The sequence below is a fragment of the Miniopterus schreibersii genome (genome assembly GCF_964146895.1).
Source record: "Miniopterus schreibersii genome assembly, chromosome: 3".
Taxonomy (NCBI): domain Eukaryota; kingdom Metazoa; phylum Chordata; class Mammalia; order Chiroptera; family Miniopteridae; genus Miniopterus; species Miniopterus schreibersii.
Genome location: NC_138103.1, coordinates 11,955,068 through 11,978,193, shown reverse-complemented (window position 1 = coordinate 11,978,193; position 23,126 = coordinate 11,955,068). Strand labels below are relative to the sequence as shown.

Below are 23,126 nucleotides of genomic sequence, written 5' to 3'. Positions count from 1 at the left end.
TCTCCTGGAGACTGGCTGAAAGAACAGAGGGCTGCCACCTCTGCCAGCCTGCATTCTGCCTTTGTGGTTGGACAGCTCAGTTTCCTCTAAAACCCAGTTTTTAAGAAAGAGCAGCTCTCTTCCTTTCTTCTCTCTGCATTATAATATCCCCAAGTTGGAGCTAGGACAGGGTCCCCCTCCCATTAACGAGGTTCCACTCTGCTTTTCAGATCTATGAGAACGCCATGATCGCAGCAGGGCTTGTCGATGACCCCCGACCCATGGTGAGCCGCCTGAACAGCCTGCTTGTCAAGGCCCTGGAGCGACACTGATGGTGAAGCACAGCAGCTGTGAGAGCCCCACATCTTCCCTGCAGTGTTAGGGCTCAAGGGGAGGTCACAATGGAACTGTGTGCTTCTGCCGTGGGAAGAGGAGCCGAGAAGGAATGACTGGATGCCACCAATGAGAACACCCCCTTTTGAGCTTTATTTACTTAAATTAAAAGGTATTTCTTAATCTAAATGTTGGACTTTGTGTGCATACTGACAGGGTAAGTTACTCTGGTAACAACTCCATGCTTACGATGGACACAGGTACAGTGAGAAAAAGCCTACTTTCCATCCCCTTCCTCAAGCTGGTCAGAGGGACTGTAGGAAGGGGAGGAGGGTGGGGGCGCAGAGCGGGGGTGCTGGCCCTGTGCTCAGGGGACTGACACTGGTTTCCTAAACCCCATCCCCAGAACCTGAATGTGACAACAGGACCAGCTGCCATCTTCAGTTCTTTGTGCAGGTCCCCAGGAACAGCCACAGGCAAACTACAGAAGCTAGAGGTCTCCAGCCAGGGCCTTGGGACCTGCTCTTGTCAGGCTCTCTTCAGCGTCACCTCCACCGGGTAATGGTCACTGATGGCTTGGGCCTGTGGAGAAACATGCATTGAGCACAGGGTTGCCCATGTGGCAGTACTCCCTGAGGGCCAGGACTTGCACCCAGATACTGCACTGTCACATCTGCTGGGAAGAGGCTCCCAGGGGTGAGGACAAGTGGTTCTTTCAAGTCAATGAAAAAAGCAGCGATTGCTAAAAGTCCCATGGGTCGGGATCTCGCTCCACCCCTGCGTCCTAGGCCCCTGTTAGAGCTATAGCCTGTAAAGAACAATCACGTACAGTCTGGTTGCTCAGTCCATATGCGGCCTGGAAGTCAAAGGGACCAGCTGAGTCGGGAACGATGGCATGTTGGAGCAGAGCTCCGGCAACCACAATCCTGCAGCGCCAGACATGAAAGTCCTTCAGCCCACTGTCTGGTTCCATGCACTTAAACTTCAGATCCCAGCAGGTCCCCCCAGCTCATCCCAACAAGCCTTCCCCCAACAAGCTGAGGGACCTGAGCACCTCACCCAGCCCAGGCCTTTGCTGTTGCAGCTCCAAATGAGGAACCTGCAGGAGCCAGCTCCTATACATGGCCCTGGGGTGTCCCTGCTCAGGAAAGGCCCCCCCCCCCCCAACCAGCCTTGTACCTGGCCAGACTCAGGTCTAGGTGTGCCCAAACTGGGCACCACTGGCTGATCCATATACCTGAGGCTGCTCAGAGGAGCACACTAGCATCGTGTTATCCCTACGTGTGCTTTTCCTAAAATTAAGGAATGCTGCTTTATTGTATTTCATAAGGGGTCCAAAGCTCAGGAGGGTGAATGTCTGAAAGGTCTTGGGAACCATTTCTGAAGCTGGGCTGAGATGGAAATCATGGCTGCTTGTGGAGGTATTCCCATCCCTACCCTGAGCCTACAGAACCCACTGGGGGCGTGGACCCTGCTCACCTGTCATAGGCACAGTGTGTGGATGTAACCGTGGTGTCACTAGTGTCAGGAATCAGCCACTGGAAGGTGGGGGTTGTGCGCAGGCGGATGGATGACCAGTGGGAGGGGGTCACATAGCTGCAGCCAGCGTTGAAATCACCCATCAACATGATGTCCTACCAGGAGACACTAGCTGATTGGCCCAGGGACACAGGGCCCTTAGGAGCTCAATCCAATGTGTGGGGCCTCACCTCTATATCCCACTTCTGCCGGACATCCAAGTAGACATCATAGAGAGAGTCAATCTCAGACACTGCATCCAGTGGGGCCGCATGCAGGGGGATGATGGCAAACTCCTTGACCTCTGTGGAGAAGGTGGTCATGCTAAGCAAGGAGGTGGGGGCAGAGTTGGGGGGCAATCCTGGTCCGAGGATGGACACATGAGACAGTACTGGGGCAAAGGGTAGAGGGTGGACGTTTCCCTAAGTAACTTAAATAAGACCAAAGCACTAAGGATGGGGAGGGCACCAAGCTCCCCAAAGGGGTGCATGGCAGGGGCATAATATGATGTGGGTCTTCAAGGTGTTCTGGGAAGGGTCACATAGGGCCCTCTTGGCCAGGCAGGGCAGAGGGCAGAGGAGCCTCTGTGGCAGCAGCACTCACGGGTGAATGGGGAAGAGAACTTGACAACAGCTGGCTCTCGGCTGAAGGTATCGTTCCCACAAGGCTCGCAGCCATCGTCATACTGGTAGCTGTCCAACACTGACACCTGGTCAGGTCTGTGGAAGGCCAGGCCAGAGGGTGCTTAACCTGGGGCTGGGGGCACTGCCTCAACTTGCTAAACACACCTGTTGCGGTGGGTGGGGGCCCAGTCTAAGTTTGGGAATCACACAGACCCATCAGCCCAGAGCTCCTCATCCATGTCCTCCTGCCCAGGTGGTGAAGCCTTGGGGCATAGCAAGCACCTGGGGAGGTGGGTAGCCCAACTCGGACTCTGCTCTGTGGCCTCCAGGTCTTGCCCCCACACCTGGAGGAGAAGCTCATGAGACATCCCCCCACCACTTTTGTCCGCGACCTTGAAGAAGGCAACCACGTCTCAGCACCTGGGTTTTACCTGAACACGAAGAGGTAGCGCTCCTTATAGCTGCTGCGGCCCAGTGGCTCACTGACTATGTACTGATAGGTGTTGGGGTCATCCCTAAATTGAGAAAACAAATGTACCAGTCAGGGGACTCACAGGAGACATCCTGCAACCTACAACAGGGCTCCTGATCACATCAGTGTCCCTGGGGCATAGCCAGGGCTATGGCACTATGCCATGAAGGGATGGTCACCATCCCCATGTGCTTCCCCAGGACCCTGCCACCTTCACGCACTGATTGAGTTTGTCCAGCAGCTTCCCCACGGCTGTCAGGTGGCTGTCTCTGACTTCTTGGACCAGGGCAATGTCATAGCGACTCAGGATCTAGGGACAGGACCACAGTGGTGCTGAGCAGGGACAGGCTGGGCGGAGATGGGGGTTTCTGGGCCCTGCCTACTCCAAATCCCCGCAGGAGCCAAGCTGCTATTCCCAGGGTGCTTTCACATCAGTTTGGCCTGCAGCCTGATGATGTCAGCCACAATAGTGACAAAGGCCCTGGTCCCCACAGCTGACTGGGGGCTGAGAGCAGAGGTCTGAGAATTTGATCACCTCAGGACTGACCATTGGCCCAATGTTCCCAGGGCCTGGGTTCCTTGGGGATAGGCTGGCCTGGACCTACCTGCACAATGTAGTTGGAGAGGGTGGCATTGGACATCTTGGTCTCCCCAAAAGTCTGGATGTTGAAGGCTGCTATTCTCAGGGGCAGGGCCACGTGCAGCACACCCACCAAGGTGAGCAGCACCCCCATCAGCCTGGCACCCTTCATTCTGGAGGAGGAAGGACATTCCATGTGGGTCTGAATTAGCAGAGACAGTGCCCCATCTTCCCTCAGGGCCCAGCCACATGAAGCTGGTGGAGCCCAAGGCTGAGTAACTCTTCATGTGAAGTGCTGAGCAGCCAGGTGAGCCTCAGCCCTCTCACCAGCACCCAGAGCGCCAGACACCAGGACCAAGGAAGGGACTCCGGGGTCTTCTCACCTCTCTACCCACCAGAAGACAAGCCCCTTGTGAGGGTCACCAGCCTAAGGAGGTGCTTGGGCTAGTGGGACCCTGGCTCACTGCCCTCCCTGCTAGAGGCACCCACCTGGCCAGAGCTCTTTCCAGCTTGGCCAGTCACCCAGAGGGACCCTGCTAGGCCCCGGGCTTGGTGCCTACCCTCCAACTGGCCACAAGTCACACAACTCTTGGAACACTACACACACTCACCTGAAACGTGACTTCCACCAAAGATGATGGGAATTCTGCCAAGAACCAGGAATTGATACTCTTTGATACCAATTTTCTCCTTTTGTTGCTTTAAGAAAAATAATTTGCAAAGGGAAGTCTATTAAGAAACAGAGCTGAGAGGCCCATGCAGAACTGCTACAGCGCTGAATCCCCAAATAGAATGCTCGTCTCCCCTGGGATTTTAAAGGTTTAGGTGGCTGTGACCTTTCCAGGGGCATCACCTGAAGGACGCAGAACAGTGGCGCTGCCTGTGTGGCTTTCCCACACAGGTGAGTGGTTGGCATGTGTTTGTTTTAACAGGCACAGGTTCCTGGTGCTGTAAAAAGAGCACCTGATGATATTTGCACTTTGTTTTAAAAAGTCTAATAATTGGGCCAAAAGCTCATGTGTCCTTCACACATGCTGCTCTCCCAGGGACGGGGAGCAGGTGTGCTCTGGAGAGGCGGGGTCCTGGCTCTACTCCGGTTTGCAGGACTTGAGATGACCTTGGAGCCAGTGGTCAAGGTTCCACACTGAATGTTGCAAATGGAGTCCATGGTGACTACTCTGTGGCCCAGGAGCATACCAGATCTCTTAGCAATCCCAACCACTGCTTCTTAATCTATTAGCTGTGAAGGCTGCAGGTACCTTGGCTAGAAGCTGGGGCTCTATGGGGTACATGTGTGATGCAGCATTGGGAGCTGTAGGTCTTGGGTGCCAGGCCAGCAAGGCAGTAGAGAACATTCTGAGGCAGGAAGACAGCCTGTGGGTTCCAGGCACAGGTGACCCGAGTCACAAGGACACTGTCAGGCAGCAACTATGAGGTTTCATGATAGGCCTTGGGTCCTGTCATTTCTTTCTGGAATCCTTGACTTTCCCATTTGTATTCATTTCTTGTGGCTGCTGTAATAAGTCACCACAAACTTGGTGGCTTAAAACAGTAAATTTATTCTCTAACAGTTTTAGAGGGCAGAGTCCAAAATCCATTTCACTGAGCTGAAATCAAGGTGGTGCGAGGCCGCACTCTCTCCAGAGGCTCTATGGAGGGTCCTTCCTGCCTCTTCAGCTCCTGGGACTCCTGGGGTTTCTGGCTTGTGGCTACATCGCTTCAGTCTCTGCCTCCATCTTCATGCTGCCCTCTGTGTGTCAATTCTCCCTCTGCCCCCTCTCATAAAGATATAGGTGACTGGATTTAAGGTTCTCCCAGATAATCCAGGACCGTCTCCCTATCTCAAGATCCTTAATCACATCAGCAAAGTCCTTTTTTTGCTATTAAGTTTCAGATTCCAGGTTTCAGGTTCACAGGTTCCAGGAATTAGGACATGGGGTGCCATGATGCAGCCCACCACCCCATCCAAGGGGGCTCTGCCCCATGTGGGGAGAGCCGGGTTCCTCTCTGGGTTGGAAGGGTCTTGCTGTACGAAGGTGGGTGCAGGGGTGCAGGGCTGCAGGGGGGCTACAGGTCTAGGAGCAAGGGTAGCTTGAGGGCAGCAGTCAGTAGGGACCAAGGTCTAAGTCACAAAAGTGCCACAGATCAGGCCTGCTGGTCCTGCAGCAGGGGACGCGGAGGGGATTAAAAGCAGTTCATTAGGTAAATCAACCTCACAAGACTAGAACCAACTGAAGTAATGAAAACATGCTGACAGCTCTGGCTGTCAGCATGAATTCTAATGAGCTCATGTGTCCCTTCATAAGGTATCCGTAAGATGAAATCAGGTGGCCTGGTCCTCAAGTTTCCAGGAGCCCCATTGCAGCCTTTTGCAAAGGTTTGACAGCTGATTCTCCCATTTTCAATCCCCAAGACTGGGATAGCTTTCATTTTTTTAAATCCTCACTGAAGGATATGCTTATTGACTTTAGACAGAGGGGAGACAATTGACTTTAGACAGAGGGGAGACAGAGAGGGAAACATCGATCTTAGAGAGAACCGATTGGTTGCCTTCTATAAGTGCCCAGACCAGGAATCGAACCCACAACCTTTTGATGTACAGGATGATGCCCCAATCTATTGAACCACACTGGCCAGGGATACCTTTAAGCATGTCAAAATCCAGATGCCAACCACCAAGCAAGACACTGGCCTAGATCCCTTTCTTTCATGTGTTTCTTTCCTGGACACACTTGCCTGACATTTTGAGGGGAGCATGTGAGCAAACACAGAAGGGGGGCCTGGTCCAGTATTTGGCCAGACATGGAACACTGACCACAGGTAGTACAGTCGTGGCTCATACTGCGAGTACCCTGCCCTTCCAGTTCTCAGTACATGGGACTCAGGTACCTGTCTGTAGGCACTTGGGCCTTCCTCTGAACCAAATGCTGCCCTTCTGCTCTGAGGGAGCTCCCAGCCACTGTCCCTGCCCTCTTCCCAACATGCCAGAAGAAAGGTCCCAACCTTGGCCCCACTGGTACAAAGTGCCAAGCTCTGTTGCCATGTTGGCTGCCCTCAGAGTTGGGCCTGCATGAGAGGCAGCGCAGCCCAGGGAAGAGCCCAGGATTTAGGGATTTGAGGCCCAGAACAGGTTCATCCACTGAACCTTCAACCATTTTGTGCCTCAATATCTTCATCTATAAAAAGGGGATAAAACCATCACTGCTTTCCTCTTAAGGATCAATGGATATAACATTACTCCACAGAAAAATCATTCCACATCTCCTTAAAAATCCACCTATCCCTAAGAACAATAACCCTCTCCCGTGGTGTCTTTCCATTACTCTTCTTTCTCTCATGGATCTCTTTTCTATCAGTCAGCTGTTGCTTTGTAACAAGCAACCCCAAAATTCAATGTGTACAACAATATGCATTTTTTTCTCACTCATAGGCCACAGACCAGCTGGGAGGGCTCTGTTCCTTGGACCACTTCTAGGGCCAGGCTAAAGGGGCTACAGCTACCCAGGGCATGCTCATCTAATGGAAAATTTCCATAGGGGTAAACAAATACACAATGCTTCAGCTTGGAATTTGCACATTGCCATTTTTTTCCATATTTTCTTGGTCTTAGCCAGCAAGAGGGCCAAGCCCAATACCAATGGTGGGAGTCAGGGGTATACTCCACCTGTACCGGGTCCGACACTGGAGATGCAGAGGGGTGCCAGGGAAGAAAAGGGTGCTTCTGGCATTTTTCAAAGTCACATCAGTAGGAAAATGGACACTGACAGCAGACTACTTTCTCTGATCACAGTGAGCTATTTTTACATTAACCCCAAGAGTCTGCCACCCTCTTTGGTTAAACATGGTCCAGATACAGGTAGGGAAACAGCACATCATAATGAAGTTGGAGCCAGTCTCGATCTCTGATGTGGCTGAAATCAAAGGATAAAGAAAAAATCCTCTAAGCACTGAGGCTGGGAACAAATGGCTTCAAGGGAAACCTGACGGACAGGTTGTCAGGCTTTAAGCAATAAGAGGGCATGAGACCTTGTGACCCATCCCTGAGAGCTGTGGGGGCAGAGACTGACCAGCTGCACACCAATGTATGCCCCAGGGGAGAGGGACATCTACAGATGCAGAGAGAAAAGGGTGGGGCACAGAACTCTGGTTCCCAAAAGTGTGCTGAGGCACCCTTGACCCCACAATGAACTCTGGCACCATAGGATACTTCTACTTTTGAGGGGACAGTGATTCTCAACATTTTTTGACACCTCATGGTTTCAACGTATTTTGCTACATCACTTTCTTTGATTTCATGTCTCTGCAAAGCTAGGTTTCTGGTAGTTATCGAAAAAGCAAATACAGTGCGAAATTATTGTGGAACAGGAAACAAGGGTGGCAGTGTCCAATCTGATTCCAAGATTTAAGAAAAACCCGACAGGTATACACATTCCATTTGTAAGTAATTGTGGATACCTAAAAATGAAATGAAAAAATTTTTTCTTTAAATTTATATGTATTACTTTTCCAAATGTCCACTGTAAGTAGCTAGGACATAAATACTTACTAAGTTGTTTGGACTTATCTAAAAAGTGAAACTGTTAGATATTTCTTTTGGCCTGTGGTCCCTTAAAATACTGAACGTTAAGTAGAGGCGTCTGAACTGAGACTGTTTGGAATTTAACATACGTAAGGGGTATGTATGCCTGCATTACTATGTCATATATCTTATTATACTGATAGACCTTCTCTTCTGGACTTCATCGTTTACAACATATTAAATACCTGCCACAAAGAAAATTTCAAGTCTATACACTGCTAATGAGATGAATAATTTCAAAACTACAAACTTAAATAGATTAAACATCTCAATCATGTTTAAATGCATGAGAGTTCATACTGATGTAAAAAATTCATCGGTCACCTTTGGGAGATAGATACAAGGGAGCCAACTTGTTATTCTGCAAACTGGCAAACTAAGTCAAAGAATTAAGAACCTGCCCTGCCTTTCCTATGTACATGGCACCACTGAGACAAATTTCTCTGTACGGAGGAGTATTCCAGCTAAACAATAAGGAAGGACTGCTAGAATTTGAGGCTCAACAATTTGCAACCCTTCACCTAGACAAGGATTACCAATGACTACAACCAGCCTCCAGATCAGAGAACACAACAACACTTAGGAAGAAGCTTGCCAAGGCCGTCATAAATCTGAGCAAGCCTCTAGGGGCAGAGGCTCATGGTCACCAGCATTATGGGGACACAGCACAATCCAGACTGTGGGAAACTACAGGACTAAGGATGGTCTCACCATCAAATTTCAAGAGAAAAAAAAAAAGAGAAAAGAGGAGACATTAACAGATTAAAAAGAACCTTGCCCGGCCGGGCGTAGCTCAGCGGTTGAGCATCGACCTAGGATCCAGGCGATCGGGGATCGATTCCCGGTCAGGGCACATGCCCGGGCTGTGGGCTCGATCAATGACTCTCTCATCATTGATGTTTCTATCTTTCTCTCTCCCTCCCCTTTCCTCTCTCTGAAATCAATAAAGATATATTTTTTTAAAAAAAGAAAAGAACCTTGAGATATATCACTAAATGCAATGTGATCCTCATCAGGATCCTGTAAAACAATAAATTCTTTGACCATTTAAAAAATCCTTGCTTAACAAACAAATCATTTAAGATGCAATTAGGGAAATTCAAACACTGATCTGGTAAATAATGAAGTTATTAGATTTTTAGGTTTGGTAATGTGGTAATAGCATTATGGTTATTTCAATGTCACACTGAAATATTTAAGGATGAAATAATACAATGTCTGGGATTTGCTTCAAAACATTGGCCCTGAAACTGGGTAGTGAGTATATGAAGGTTCATTATACTAGTCCCTATTTTTGAATATGTTGACATTTTTAATTAAATCAAAATTTTTACAAGCCATGCAACTGAATACAGTGCATCATTTAAAAATGGGGTAACAAAAAGTTAATATTAAAAATGAAATCACTCAAAATGTTTTAAATGCCCAATTCTGCACATTAGAAAGAGCCTCTGGTCACTGTGAGGATCAGGGCTGGGCTTAGGAAGAGGGAAGGTGAGCAGGTTGGCTTGGGGTGAGGGACAAGGGCAGTAAGAACAGAAGGGATGGCAAGGTGGGGAGAGCTGCAGAACTGGTGGCAAAATGGATGTGGAGAGTAAGAAAAGATTTCAAATTGTCATAAATTGTGGGTTGATAGACAATGATAAGCTGTCAAATCCTGAGGGTCAGTGGTTTTCTACCTGCTAAGGAAATAGTCCTGACTCTCTTCTGAGGTGGAACCTCGTCCCTGATTCTAGCCACAGCTGGGATATCTCCACTCGACTCCAATAGGCTTTTTAAACTTCTCGCAGCAAAACCAGACTTCAGACTGAGTCTCTGGTTGCACTCCCACTATGGCCTGGCCTCCATCCAGATGATTAGATACCCAATAGTTGTCTGGGTCCCCACTTTCCCTCAGCCCTGCCCCCAAATGCACCCTGAGTCTGCACTCCTCCAGGTTCTGCAGCCACCACACTGGTTCTTCCCTGAATACACACAAAGCCTCCCAGTGGTCACCTAGCACATCTTGTGAATGTGTAATTAGATCATGTCATTCCCTTGCTTAAAAATCTGTCATCGGTTTCTCATTGTCCTTAAGATGAAAGATGGTGCCTACCAAGACACAAGCAATTCTAGCTCAGGGCTTCCACTTGGCCTGGAGAGCCAGAGCCACCTTGTCATTCCCATTTCAGCTCAAATGTGACTTCTTCAGGGAGGTTCTTCTTTCCCCATCCACATGCTCCCAGTGTCATTTATCATGACCCTTATCACTTCTTTTCTTTAATGTATTTGTTCTTACTTGTTTATACTCATTTAAGGCCAGCCTCTTATAGAACACAAGCCCCACGGAGCAGGGACCTTATCCATCTTGTCCATGAAACTGCCTCATGCCTAAAACATTGCCTGGAACACAGGAGGCACTCCATAGACAAAAGCTGAATGCAGTGATGTATGTGCTTACCACCTGCTCCCCACCATTTTGGGCAGCCTTCCTGGCCTCATAGAGAGAACTTCCCTTCCTCATGGACCCTCCTGAGGGAACACAGCACAGCCTCCTGTCCTGAAGCACAAGGGACACTACAGGGCATCCAAGTGGCCTCTGGGCACCTGGCTTAAGCTCACCAGAAGCTCCCAGGAGCTGATGGCTGTTGTGGCCCCATAAGCATGGCCCCCTTCAGCCAGGCTCCACCCATGATTCCTCCTGTCCCCTCAGGAGTAGTGTTCATTAACCCTACAGATAGCATTTTAGAGGGCAAAGGGACTTCTATCTTTTACTACAGAGAAACAGATGTCTTTGCTGTGACATTGCTTTAATCCCTGTCAACCTGTTTGGGTCAGTAGTCATCTCTCAACTCAGCACACTGGCCTTGGTCCAGCCACAAATCACCAGCCCTCATGAATTTATTTCTGTTCATTATAAAGAAACCATTAACCCAGGATGGAAAATTTCTCAGGAGAGAGGTCTGAATTGCTACAATCCAAAACAGCTTCACAGTCACGCTCAGCAGCAGCCCGCTTCCTCACCTCCAGCCACGCCTGTGCCCAGCATGTCAATGGAACAGGCAGCACTCGAGTTCCACAGAACATGAGGCCTGAACAACAACGTATGTGCCCCTTCTGCAAATCACAGACAAGCCTCTACTGGTTCCCCAACCACCCTGCCCCTCAATGCTACTTTTCTGCACTCTACATTCAGAAGTTAGCACACTTTTAGCTTTAGACCATGAGTACAAACACACTTGTGTTCCTTATAATAAACCCAAGGCCCTTAAAGATTTCATTCATCACAGAAATTAGACTGAACTCCCAATGTGCTAGTAATGTTTCCAACAAGGTTGTGATAGAAAAAGTTCTCCAAATTTCCAACACCCTTTTTGTCTCTCCCAAGCATAAAAAGACTTCTCATCAGCACCCACTCTCCACCGAAGGCTGAGGTTCTACAGAAGGGGTGAGCAGGATTCTGAGGGGCCAGACTGCCAGCTGGTCACACAGGTGCTTGCAGGAACATTTACTATTCATCTGTCTTCTAGTTCACTGAGCCCCTTTTCAGCTGTCTCTCACTGCTGGTAAATCCACCTACTGAATTTTAGTTTATTTTTTTGATCTATCAACTTTGATTTGGTATACAAAAAGTGTTCTCAAAAGAATCTACAATTAAATGGCAGTGATGTTTCACTTATTTCATGATTACAGTAATCTCCTTTTGAGGGTGAGGTCAAATCCTTTTTTTCCTTTTATGTCCATATTACATTTTATTTTTTAAAAAATCTATCTTTATTGATTTCAGAGAGAAGGAAGGACAGGGAGAGAGAGATAGAAACATCAATGATGAGAGAGTCATTGATCGGCTGCCTTCTGCATGCCTCTGCTGAGGATTGAGCCTGCAACCCAGGCATGTGCCCCAACCAGGAATCAAACAGTAATCTCCTGGGTCATATCTGGTCCTGAATTCTTCGGCCACTCTCTCCTGGCACTCTATGCAGTTATTAGCATTTGAAGATAGCGTACTTGCCATCAGCCCTTTGAAAAAACTACTTTCACCGTGATTATGGCGTCTTGGGTCAAAACAGTTTTTTCTGGGTCCTGAGGATGTGGTTTATATTTAAGTCTCTCATCTACTGAAATCATATTTATAAACAGAATATTAGTGGATTTAAGTTCCATTGTTTTCTCTACAGGATGAACTACAGAATATTATTCCACATATGTTTTGGTTTTGCTGCACCAATAAAAGATTTCACAATGGAAGGCAGTCCCCACTCTGTGCTGAGAAGTCTATGGCTGTGTAACTTTCCAGAAAGATCTCTATTTCTGTCCAATACATCAACTTCAACCATGCCTGGATTCATAGGGTTTGGGAATTTCTGCATTGCAGCTGTTATAACAGTTCCCCACAGGTAGTCAAAGACATGCTTCAAAGTCCAGATCTTCATGGTGCTGGCAGCCTGTGCAGTGTCTGGACGGTGCAAAGAGGCCAAGATGCCACACCTATTTTTTTTTTAATGTAAGCATTGTATTCATTCAGCCAACACAATGCACTTTGGTTTCCTTATCTACAAAATGGAGATATCTACCTTCACTGAATTATTATGAAGATTTCAATATTAATAGATATTCAATAAATGACAACCCTCTCACAAGTTCTCTGAAGGCTGAGCACTGGATCAACACTGGATGCATTAAGAATACAAATAGGGCCCGGCTGGGCGTGGCTCAGCGGTTGAACGTCGACCTAGGATCCAGGTAATCAGGGTTCGATTCCTGGTCAGGGCACATGCCCGGGTTGCGGGCTCGATCCCCAATGACTCTCTCATCATTGATGTTTCTCTCTGTGTCTGTCTCTCCTTTCCTCTCTCTGAAATCAATAAAGATATATATATAAAAAAAGAAAGATATAAACTTTAAAAAACAAAAAAAGAATACAAATAGGTCACTGCTCTCAAGAAGCTCAGGCTCCAGGACTACCTACCACCAAAGAATTCTTGATATGGTTCAACTTCTGTTTTTCCCCTCCTGGTATCAAACAGGATGGGAAAGTTCAAGAGAAAACACTGACATGTTTTACAAAAAGCTACAAGTTTACTAATAATATATTCTAACATGTATCCCAGTTTCAAGCAAGTCATTTTGAACCTCAAATAAGAAATCACAATATTCCTATTAATTGAAAGTTTAAAAAGGGCAGTGGTGGTGATTTATGGGGTTTCAGTTCAAAATGAAAATGCAGAAAATACTTACTTTGATGGATCTATGTTGATGCCATATTTCTCCTTGAGAAGCTTCAACTGTTTCTCCTTTGTGTCCATCTTCTGAAATGCTCTTTTGGCATGACAGTACAAAACCATGAGGTTCTTACAAACTGAATCCCGACAGGTGATCACAAGCATTCTTGGCATCAAAGACATCTTCTCAGGTCTGGCCAGTGTGGCTCAGTTGGTTGGAGCATTGTCCCATGCACCAAAGAATTGTGGGTTTAATCCTAGGTCAGGGCACATACTCAGGTTGTGGGTTCGATCACCAGTAGGGAGGGACAGGAGTCAACCAATTAATGTTTCTCTTATATTGATGTTCCTCTCTCTCTCCCTCCCCCTTCTACCTTCTCCCTCCCTTTCTCTCTAAAATCAATAAAAACATATCCTTGGGTGAGGAGTTAAAAAAAAAAAAAAAGGACATCTTCATAGACCCTATGAGCTGTTTCCCTAGTTTCAGGTGTGTTCCCCATTCTGATTTGACGAATAGGTCTGTATTTCCCAAATATATCATACATTCATTCAGCTGTGATTTTATAAGACAAATGTTTTATATATAAAACCTGATTTACTTCAGGTAGAAGCTGAATGTTTGCCCTCTTGGGCGCTTGCATTGCCATTGCGGCAGGCTGATGAGGTTACTGCAGCAAACACTGGAATTGCTCCTTACCCCTCTGGAGCTCACTCAGCTTTGAGCTCAACAAGGTGTCAGTTATGGTACTTTCATTTTAGAATTTTAATTTTTTATGAATTCCAATTCTCTGTGAAACACTCCATCTTATTTATTTACTTTATTATGCTAATCAGATATTCTGAAGTCCATGTGTGATAGCTCCAATATCTTAATCTCCGGTGGATCTATTACCTCCCCCCACCCCCAGTCCTGTTTCTTAGTATGCCTAGTGACTTGACTGTCAGGCATTGTGTTAGAATGGTGGAGAATCAGGATAATGTCTCCCTCCAGGGTGAACAGCAGAGAGACAGGCTGCCACAGGCCAGTCGGGGACTCAGCTGAAACTGAGCTCATCTGCAGTCCTTATGAAGTCCACAATGGCTTGCCCTCACTCCCATAGTACCACCCCCAAAGGTCCCAGCTGAGAGTCTGGCATATTTCTTAGGGTCATTCCTACTTGACAGGCCCTAAACAATTCCCTAGCACCATGAAACTGCCAAAAATCCTATTCTGCTTTTCAGCCACTTTCTGCTTCTCTTGCCTAAGCAGAGTCATTAGCAAATGCCTGAAGAGAAAACTGCTGCCGTCAACTTCACCTCTTTGGCCTCCTTCCTTACAGGAATCTCAGCCCTCAGGTCCCGATTCCTCAGCAGGCCCAAACCCCAGCTTGGTCTTCCCAGCCCTGCAAAATTGTGTGGAGCTCCTCTAGCTTCTCGGCCTCTTAGCAGCCACCTGTGCCCAGCCCTGAGGGGAAAAGCCAGTGCAGGAAGTAGGGCTTACCTTCTTGAGCTCCCCTCTGAGTCGTGGCTGCTGGAGTGATTCTGCAGATCTTCAAGCTGATGCCTTCTGAATTATGGCCAGTTCTTTGAGTCCTCAGCAGGCAGTGGTCTACTGCAAGCTACTTCATGGCCAGAAGCAGTCTCTTTTCATTACTTGGAATGAAGCACTGAAATGGAGTTGGAAAGGATATAGGTTGATAACTAGGCAAGCTGGTCTAACTAGCATAGGCCATGTGGACATCTCTGAGCTACAAAGGTCCCGTGCAGAGGTATGTAGCCAATGAGAAAGCCAGAAGGGACACAGCCCATTCTTCTCTGTCCAACCAAGAGTCTCCAGGACTGAAAACCTTTGTATGCTCATCTGAACCCTATGGTATTTGTCATCAGCCCAGTCCTAAAAATGAAGTTGGCACAGTGCCAAGACATAGCAATTCTACATGTTAGAAACTCATTCTATAGCTCCTCAGAGAACTGGAGCATCTGTCCTCAGCTTAGGTCTATTACCTCGCTCCTGGAGAAGTAGCCTTGGGGCCTGTGGACTGCCAGCACCAGGGCTGCTTCCTTTCTGGGGACCCTGCCCCCTTGGGTAAATGGGCAACGATGGTTTCAGATGGGTAATGCTGGTTTCTGAGAAGAGCTGCACCCTCTTCAGCTGCACTGGCTGTCCCATTTAAGTGTGAGCATCTCGCACAAGGGGAACTGACTTGGTCCTCTCTGATGAATGAGTGAAGGGACAGGCTTCTGTTACTGGGCCAGTCTCCTTAGCCTTCATGTCCCAAATCGTGGCGGGATAGAGGCATGTAATCAAGGGAGATAAGAGAGCACCAAAGTTACAGCTCCTAATGGGAGAGGAGGGAGGCTCTCCATGAACTGAGGAGCCTTTAGAGCAATAGGTAAGGTCTGGCCAGAAAGCAGAGCTCAAAACCACTTTGCTCTGTCATGGAGGTCCCAGGAGAAAGGCTGAAGATTGCTGGAGAGCAGACCGGAAAGCAGGTTGGCATGGGCTTATCTCCATGGAGAGAAGGGAATTGCCCGTGCCCAAGCACAGTAGGATTGTCATGTGGGCAAATGGCCTCAGGGGCTGATACTTGTGTGATGGTGTCACCCCACAACACAGTGGCCACCACATCTCTCATCACAAAGCCTCAGGCCTGAGACCCAAAGGTGGGCATCTTTTCCAACTCTGCCCACTCCTTTCTGGATGGGCCAGCTGAGGAAGGCTGATCCTACTGTCTTCTCCATATCCCTTGGTCACCATGTCCACTATTCCTCTCTCTCTGTTCACCTTCCATGCTCTGAGTATTCTTGCACCTCAGAGTGCAGGACAGAGGTGATGTGACCCTACCAGTGGGAAGGACACTACAATACCCAAGCTCCCCAGGGCACTTCTCCCTGCACCACCATGGGAAGCCATGAGCTATAATATTCCTATAGCTAAATTCTTCTCTTGGGGGAGGGGGCATGCGCAGTGACAGCCTGTGGGAGGCTCAGGGGTGTGAGGAGAAAGGCTCCTACTGAATCATCCTCCCCCAGTGCCTCGGCCTTCCCCCAAACTGCCCTCCAGAACAGTCGGCTTGTCAGGCCTGCTGTCAGTGAAGGATGCTGCACTTGTCCTGCCCTAGCTGAGGGGGCTTCCTAGAGGGGCTGCCTATGCTGGGCCCCTGACGGTGGGCAGACACGGGGCCCTGCCTCCATTTTCCACCCAAAGGTCTTGGCACTGTCCCAGGGAGGGGCCTGAGATGCACAGAGTCCCAGGTGTGGAAACAAGAAGGTGACCCCAGGAGAAGATCAGGAAAGGCAGCTGCAGACTTTGGCCTCCTCGGGAACTGCAGGTTTTGGGCTCTGGGGAATAGCTTTGGTTCTCACCCCACCTCTACACTCCACTCACCTTGTGAGGCTGACTTTCCAGACACTGGGAAGCCCACATAGAAGCACAGCTGCCAGTCAGAGGTCAGTGCCCCTCTCCGAGCGTGGAGGTGTAGCAGCCACTTCAATCCCGATGCAGCCATGGACTAAGGCTCAGACAGAGCAGAGATGGCCACAGGAGTCCAGGAATGAGTCCAGCCTAGTGCTCTCCAACCTGGTCCTCTGGCCAATGCCAGAATGGCTAGAGGTAGGTGGCCTTGTTGATCTGGCTCCCCATCGTCCAAAGACTGCTGGAGTCATGGTGGGCCATGGTGGGCCATGGTGGCAGGGGTGGGGGGTTCTGCCTATGCCAGTTCATGGGTGATCTGCTCCTTTCCTCAGCTGGGCTCCTGTGAGGGGGCACTGATCCTCACAGGTGCCTCAGTCCACCTTGATAGCCATCAAAGCTGGTAAAACATGAGTTTGCAGTGGGGGCCAATACCAGGCTGCCACAACAGCCTGTGCCATCTTGCTGTTCCCATTCCTACCATGACTGGCTAATAAAAGAAAAAAGAGAGTGTTAATAATGTCATTCATCTTAGCCAGAAGGTACCACCTGTTTTGAAACATCAAACTCCTGACAGCCTGTTCCATTTTTTGGTTATTTGTTCATGAACTCATTTTAGAGTACAAGGGGCCCCTGAACAATGACAAAACTGGACAAGAAGTTATGTGATGGTTCTTAGTCCTTGGACACCAGTGTAGAACAGTAATTCCCCAAGAGAAGGGAAACTGAGAAACCATACCAGCTATGGACAAGGTAGTTTCCAGGCTACAGTGCAAGGAGGAGAAACTCAGACAGATCCAGCCATCTCCTGGAAGGAGACAGAGTTAGGAGGTCATGGAGGCCCAGGCACCTAGAATGTATGAGGCAGAGTGTTGGGGGACGGGGCTGCAAGACAGCAGAGATCCAGGATCTATAGAGAGTTCCTTGAGTCTTCAGCTAAGGACAGGTCTGTGCCTGTGTGAAAGAAACTATGCAAGGAGGCTGGGGCAAGAATCCCTGGAAATGAGCACACAGAGTAATTCCCAGGGCTCATACAGGGATGGGAATATTTTGTGTCCCCATAAGCCATGTGGAAAGACCTAATTCACAGGATATTGGGTAGAATCCTCAGAAGAGCATCATTCTTTTTAACAGGGCTAAATTAGCTGTAGACCAAAGGCAGCTCTAAGCCTATCCTAACAAAGCTCAGAAGGAAGCCTGTAAAGATCAACTGATGACAAGGAACTTAACTACATGCCAGACCAAGATTAACACTATTTGAAAACCCAGCAACCAACAACATAAATTCACAATGTCCAGTATCGTGTAAGAAAATGGCCTGTTAGGGTCCAGCCAGGCCACAGAAACCACATGGTATTTTTTTTTTTTAATATATCTTTATTGATTTCAAAGAGCGGAAAGGAGAAGGAGAGAGAGAAACATCAATGATGAGAGAGTCATTGATCGAGCCTGCAACCTGGGCATGTGCCCTGACCAGGAATCGAACCCTGATCGCCTGGATCCTAGGTCAACACTCAACCGCTAGGCCACGCCCGGCCGGGCACCACATGGTATTTTAAACAATGGAAGTTTAATATAAAGGATTATTAACAGCTTGGCTAGTGTGACTCAGTGGTTGAACAATGACCCAAGAACCTGGAGGTCACAGTTCGATTCCTGGTCAGGGCACATGCCCGGGTTGGGGGCTCAACCCCTGGTAGGGGACATGCAGGAGGCAGCTGATCAATGATTCTCTCTCATCATTGATGTTTCTATCTCTCCCCTTCCCTTCCTCTCTCTGAAATCAATACAAATTTTGGGGGGAAAAAAGAATTATTAACTATTTATACGGAATTAACTAAAGGGAACAAAAGTGAACTCTACAGAATCCCCTAGGGTGAGAGGTACCCAAGGAAACGATTCTGATCTGGGAGATGGATGGTCACAGTCCACTGGATGGAAGCTCAAGGGGCTCTCCAGACCAAGGCTGGGAGCTAACAACCACCTGTGAGGATGCCAACAAAATTAGCTGGGAAGCTGTCTGCAGAGAATGCTAGGATGCCACCAGGGTGGAGGTGCTGAAGACCTTACCAGAAAGCTACCAGGAGGCCAGCTAGGATTCCTGTGGAACTTGCCTGGCAGTGCCTGCCCTCTTCAAACATATAAAGAACCTCACTGCTGGCATCTGTGAGAGTGCTGCTGAATTTGTAGCTAGGAAGCTACCAGAGAAGGTGCCATGGAAACTCACGTGGGCACCCCTATGTGTCCCACACATCACAGAACAGGAATAAGTAAAGCACATAGGAAAAGAGGCCTTTTCTCTTCCAGCACCCTCCACTGACAAAGATTAGCACCAGGCTAGCTAGCAAGGGAGAAATGTTCCAGTATTACAAGCAGGCAATAAAGGGTGGATTGATAGGTACTATATCAGACATGCAAAAAAGAGAAAATATGACCTATGACCATAAGAAAAATCGATGAATAGGAACTGACCTGAAAATGACAGAGATAAAGGAACCAGCAGACAAGGACAATAAAACAGATATTATAAACATACTTCATATATTTAGGAAGGTAGAGGGAAACATAAGCTTGATGAGGAGATCATGGAAGATATAAAAAGGCCCAAATGGAACGTCTGGAGATGGTATAAACAGCATCTGAAATGAATAAATACACAGTATTGGATTAACATCAGATAAACAATGGAAAAGATCAGAGCTCAAAGACATAGAAAATGAAACTATTCAAACAAAGCACAGAGAGAGAGAGAAAAGGTACCAGACATTATCAAGGAATCCAATGTGCAAAGAACTAGAGTCCCAGAAAAAGAAAAGCAAGAAAGAGACAGAAACAATATCTGAAACAACAATAAGAAAAAGCTGCTAAATATGATGGAAACTATACATTCACAGACCCAAGAGGATTTATAAAACTCAAGCAGAATAAGCCTCAAGAAAACACAAAGGCACATCATAATCAAGTTGTTGAAAACCAGTGTTAAAAAAGAAATCTTAAAAGCAAATTGGCCCTAGCCGATTTGGCTCAGTGGTTAGAGTGTGAACCCGCAGACTAAAGGGTCCTGGATTCGATTCCAGCCAAGGGCACACACGTATCTCGGTTGCAGGCTCCATCCCCTGCCCCGGTCAGGGCATGTGAGGAGGCAACCAGTTGATGTGTCTCTCTCACATTGATGTTTCTCTCTCTCTCTCCCCCTTCCACTTCCATTCTCTCTGAAAAAGCAATAGAAAAAATATCCTTGGGTGAGGATTAAGAAGAAGAAAAAAAAAGCAGCCAGGATAAAAAAGCACATTATGTACAGATAAATAACGATAAGAATGACAAGAAAGAGAGTTCTGCTTTAAACCAGAGGACAATGGAATGTCACCCTTATTATTTTTTTTTACATTTCATACTAGGGCTGTGCCATACTTTATTTAATTAACATTATTACTGCCCTAGCCAGTGTGGTAGTTGGCTGAGTGTTTTCCTGTACACCAAAAGATCACCAGTTCTATTCCCGGTCAGGGCACATGCCCAGGTGTGGGCTTGATCCCTGGGTTTGGGGTGTGTGGAGGCAACTGATCAGTATTTCTCTCTCATTGATGTTTCTCTCTCTCTCCCCCTCTCCCTTCCTCTAAAGTCAATAAAAACACTTTTAAAAAAAATCCCTGTAAAAAAAAAAAAATCTCTAGGAAACCCCAAAGACAACTGAGGAGATGAAAACAAGGACACCAGAAGAAATTTTAGCTCTGACACCTACAGCTTTAGTACAGCAAATATAGCCTAACTCCTAGCTAGGTAAATGTAAAACCTCACACTAAAGGCCTACTTTCCTCAGTTACTGTTACCCAGTGCATCATGTCTAGCACTCAAAAAATTCCAAAGCATACTAAAAGAAAAAACACAGACTTTGAATATATAGAGTAAACATCAGATCAAGCCAGACTCAGAGATAGCAGATATGTTATAATTATCAAGCCAGGAACTTAAAGCAAGTATAATTATGTCAAGGGCTCTAATGCAAAAAGTGGACAACATGCAAGATCAGATGAGTAATACAAGAAAAGAGTTGAAACTTTTTAAAAAATATGTATTTTATTGATTTCAGAGAGAAGAAGGGAAAGTGAGAGAAGCATCAATGATGAGAGTCATTGATAGGCTGCCTCCTGCACACCCCCTGCCAGGGATCAAGCCTGCAACCCAGGCAAGTGCCCTAACTGGGAACTGAACCCACAACCTTTTGGTGTACAGGACAACACTCCAAGCAATTGAGCCACCCAGCCAGGGCAGAGAGATGAAACTTTAAGAACCAAAAGGAAATGCTAGCAACAAAACAAAAATTGTAATAGAAATGAAGAACACTTAAAAAAAATCTTTATTGATTTCAGAGGGAGGAAGGGAGAGGGAGAGAAAGAGAGATAGAAACATCAATGATGAGAGTCTTGATCGGCTGCCTCCTGCAGGACCCCTGTTGGGGACTGAGCCTGAAACATGGGCATGCACCCTGACCAGGAATCAAACCTCAATTTCCTGGATCATAAGTTGATGTTCAACCACTGAGCCACGCTGGCTGGGCTGGACAACACTTTTGACTATAGTCTAGCAATCAAAAAATTCATAGACTATAGACACAGCCAAGGAAAGAATCAATGAGCTTGAAGAAATGTCTGAAGATATTCTTGAAACAGTATTTAAGAACTGTGGGACAATTAAGAATGGTATAATATATGGGTAACGGGAATATCAGAAGGAGAAGAGAGAAAAGAACAGAAGAAATACTTGAATCAATAATAACTGAGGCTTTTCTAAAATTAATGGTAGACACCAAACCACAGATACAGGAAGCCATAGTACACCAAGCAGGATAAATACTAAAAAGGCTACACTAAGGTATATCATATTCAAACTGCAAAAAATCAAAGACAGAAAATTCTGAAATAAGCCAGAGGAGGGATAAAAAAAAAAACCACCTTACCAAAGGGGCAAGAATAAGAAATACATTAGACTTTTCATCAGAAACCATTCAAGCAAGAAGGGACTAGAGGAAATATTTACAGTGTTGAAAGAAAAACCCCTCCACCAATCTAGAATTATAAAAAGAGAAAGACTTTCTTTAAAAAAATCTTTTTATTGATTTTAAAGAGAGAGGAAGGGAGAGGAGAGAGAAAAACATCGATGTGAAAGACCAACATCGATCAGCAGCCTCCTGCACACCCCCTACTGGGGGTCAAGCCAGCAACCCGGGCATGTGCCCTGACTGGGAATTGAACCAGCAACCTTTTTGTGCATGGGATGACAGTCAACCAACAGAGCACACTGACCAGGGCATATAAAGGCTTTCTAAGACCAACAAAATTTGTTGAATTTGTCACCAGTAGACTTGCCTTGCAAAGAATGTTAGAAGTTCCTCAGAAAAAAGGAAAATATTACAGGTCAGAAGCATAGATCTATACAAAGAAGTGTTAGAGAAGGAATAAATGAAGGTAAATTTTTTATTATTATTAATTGACCTAATAAATGTGTTCAAAACAATAGTGGTAATGTGGGGCTGGGTGAAAAAGGTGAAAGGATTAAGCAAAACAAACAAACAAAACAAAAATGGCAACAATATATGTGGTGACTATAGCTTCTGTATAAGTGAAACGAGTGACCATAATGTCATAAGGGATGAGAAGGAAGAACTGTGAAGACTGTTATAAGGTACGTGCACCGCCCATAAAGTGGTTTAGTGTTAGGTGAAAGTGGACTTGGGAATGAATTTTGGATAAAAATCAGAGAGAAAAAGGAACAAAGAAGCCCTAGCCTGTTTGGCTCAGTGGTTACAGCGTCAGCCTGTGGACTGAAGGGTCCTGGGTTTGATTCCGGCCAAGGGCACATACCTTGGTTGCAGGCTTCAGCCCCCACCCTGGTCATGCGGGGGGCAAACGGTCGATGTGTCTCTTTCACATCGATGTTTCTCTCTCTCTTCAACTCTCTCTGAAAAGCAATAGAAAAAATATCTTCAGGTGAGGATTAAAAGTACACACACACACACACACAAAGGAACAAAGAAATGTGAACAGAGCCTAAGATATTTGTGGGACACAAGTAAACCAATGTACAGCTTATGAAGTAAATGTATATTGTAAATTCAAGGACAAACACTTATTTAAAGATTTTTTAAAAGTAAAATGATATGCTAAGGGAGTAGAAAAATGTAATCATAGAAAATGTTCAATTAAAGCCAGAAAAAGAGTGGAGGACAAAGCAAAAACAAAGAAAAAGGGCAATGGATAGAAAAAGTAACAAATATGGTAGCTATTAATCCAATAGTATCAATAATCCCTTTAAATGTTAACGGTCTAAGTACACCATTTAAAAGAGAGACTTTCAGAGTGGATCAAAAAACAAGACCCAACTATATAATGTCTCCAAAAAACCCACTTTAAATATAGAGATACAGATAGATTAAAAGTAACGGGCTGGATA

At 46.6% G+C, this 23,126-nt stretch overlaps 2 protein-coding genes and 1 pseudogene across 7 annotated transcripts in view; 1 reads left to right on the top strand and 2 right to left on the bottom strand.

The window, feature by feature from the left end:
* TRAP1 (TNF receptor associated protein 1) overlaps window positions 1-501 on the top strand; it is a 49,721-nt gene extending 49,220 nt beyond the window's left edge. Inside the window, exon 18 of the mRNA XM_081132923.1 lies at window positions 210-501. Within this exon, the coding sequence (XP_080989049.1) occupies window positions 210-311 (102 nt within the window). The 3' untranslated portion in view covers window positions 312-501. The remainder of the gene's footprint in view (window positions 1-209) is intronic.
* DNASE1 (deoxyribonuclease 1) lies at window positions 435-4,492 on the bottom strand. 5 transcript variants are annotated; one of them, XM_081132924.1, is made up of 9 exons: window positions 4,117-4,492; window positions 3,531-3,678; window positions 3,147-3,235; window positions 2,885-2,968; window positions 2,434-2,549; window positions 2,022-2,134; window positions 1,792-1,946; window positions 1,142-1,238; window positions 441-894 (listed from the first exon to the last, which is right to left on the bottom strand). In XM_081132924.1, the coding sequence occupies exons 1-9, from the start codon at window positions 4,419-4,421 to the stop codon at window positions 841-843; spliced, it is 1,161 nt and encodes a 386-aa protein (XP_080989050.1). In that variant the 5' UTR covers window positions 4,422-4,492; the 3' UTR covers window positions 441-840. The 5 variants fall into 5 exon arrangements, 4 of the variants coding, with proteins under 4 accessions (XP_080989051.1, XP_080989050.1, XP_080989053.1 ...); XR_013998476.1 differs by having other exon boundaries at window positions 444-894; window positions 1,792-1,908; XM_081132925.1 differs by lacking the exon at window positions 4,117-4,492 and having other exon boundaries at window positions 435-894; window positions 3,531-3,789.
* An 8,805-nt stretch (window positions 4,493-13,297) lies between these two features.
* Window positions 13,298-13,932, bottom strand: LOC308555097 (splicing factor 3B subunit 6-like; annotated as a pseudogene). The gene is made up of 2 exons: window positions 13,737-13,932; window positions 13,298-13,468 (listed from the first exon to the last, which is right to left on the bottom strand). The product of its transcript is annotated as a splicing factor 3B subunit 6-like (transcript).
* Window positions 13,933-23,126: the final 9,194 nt, after the last annotated feature.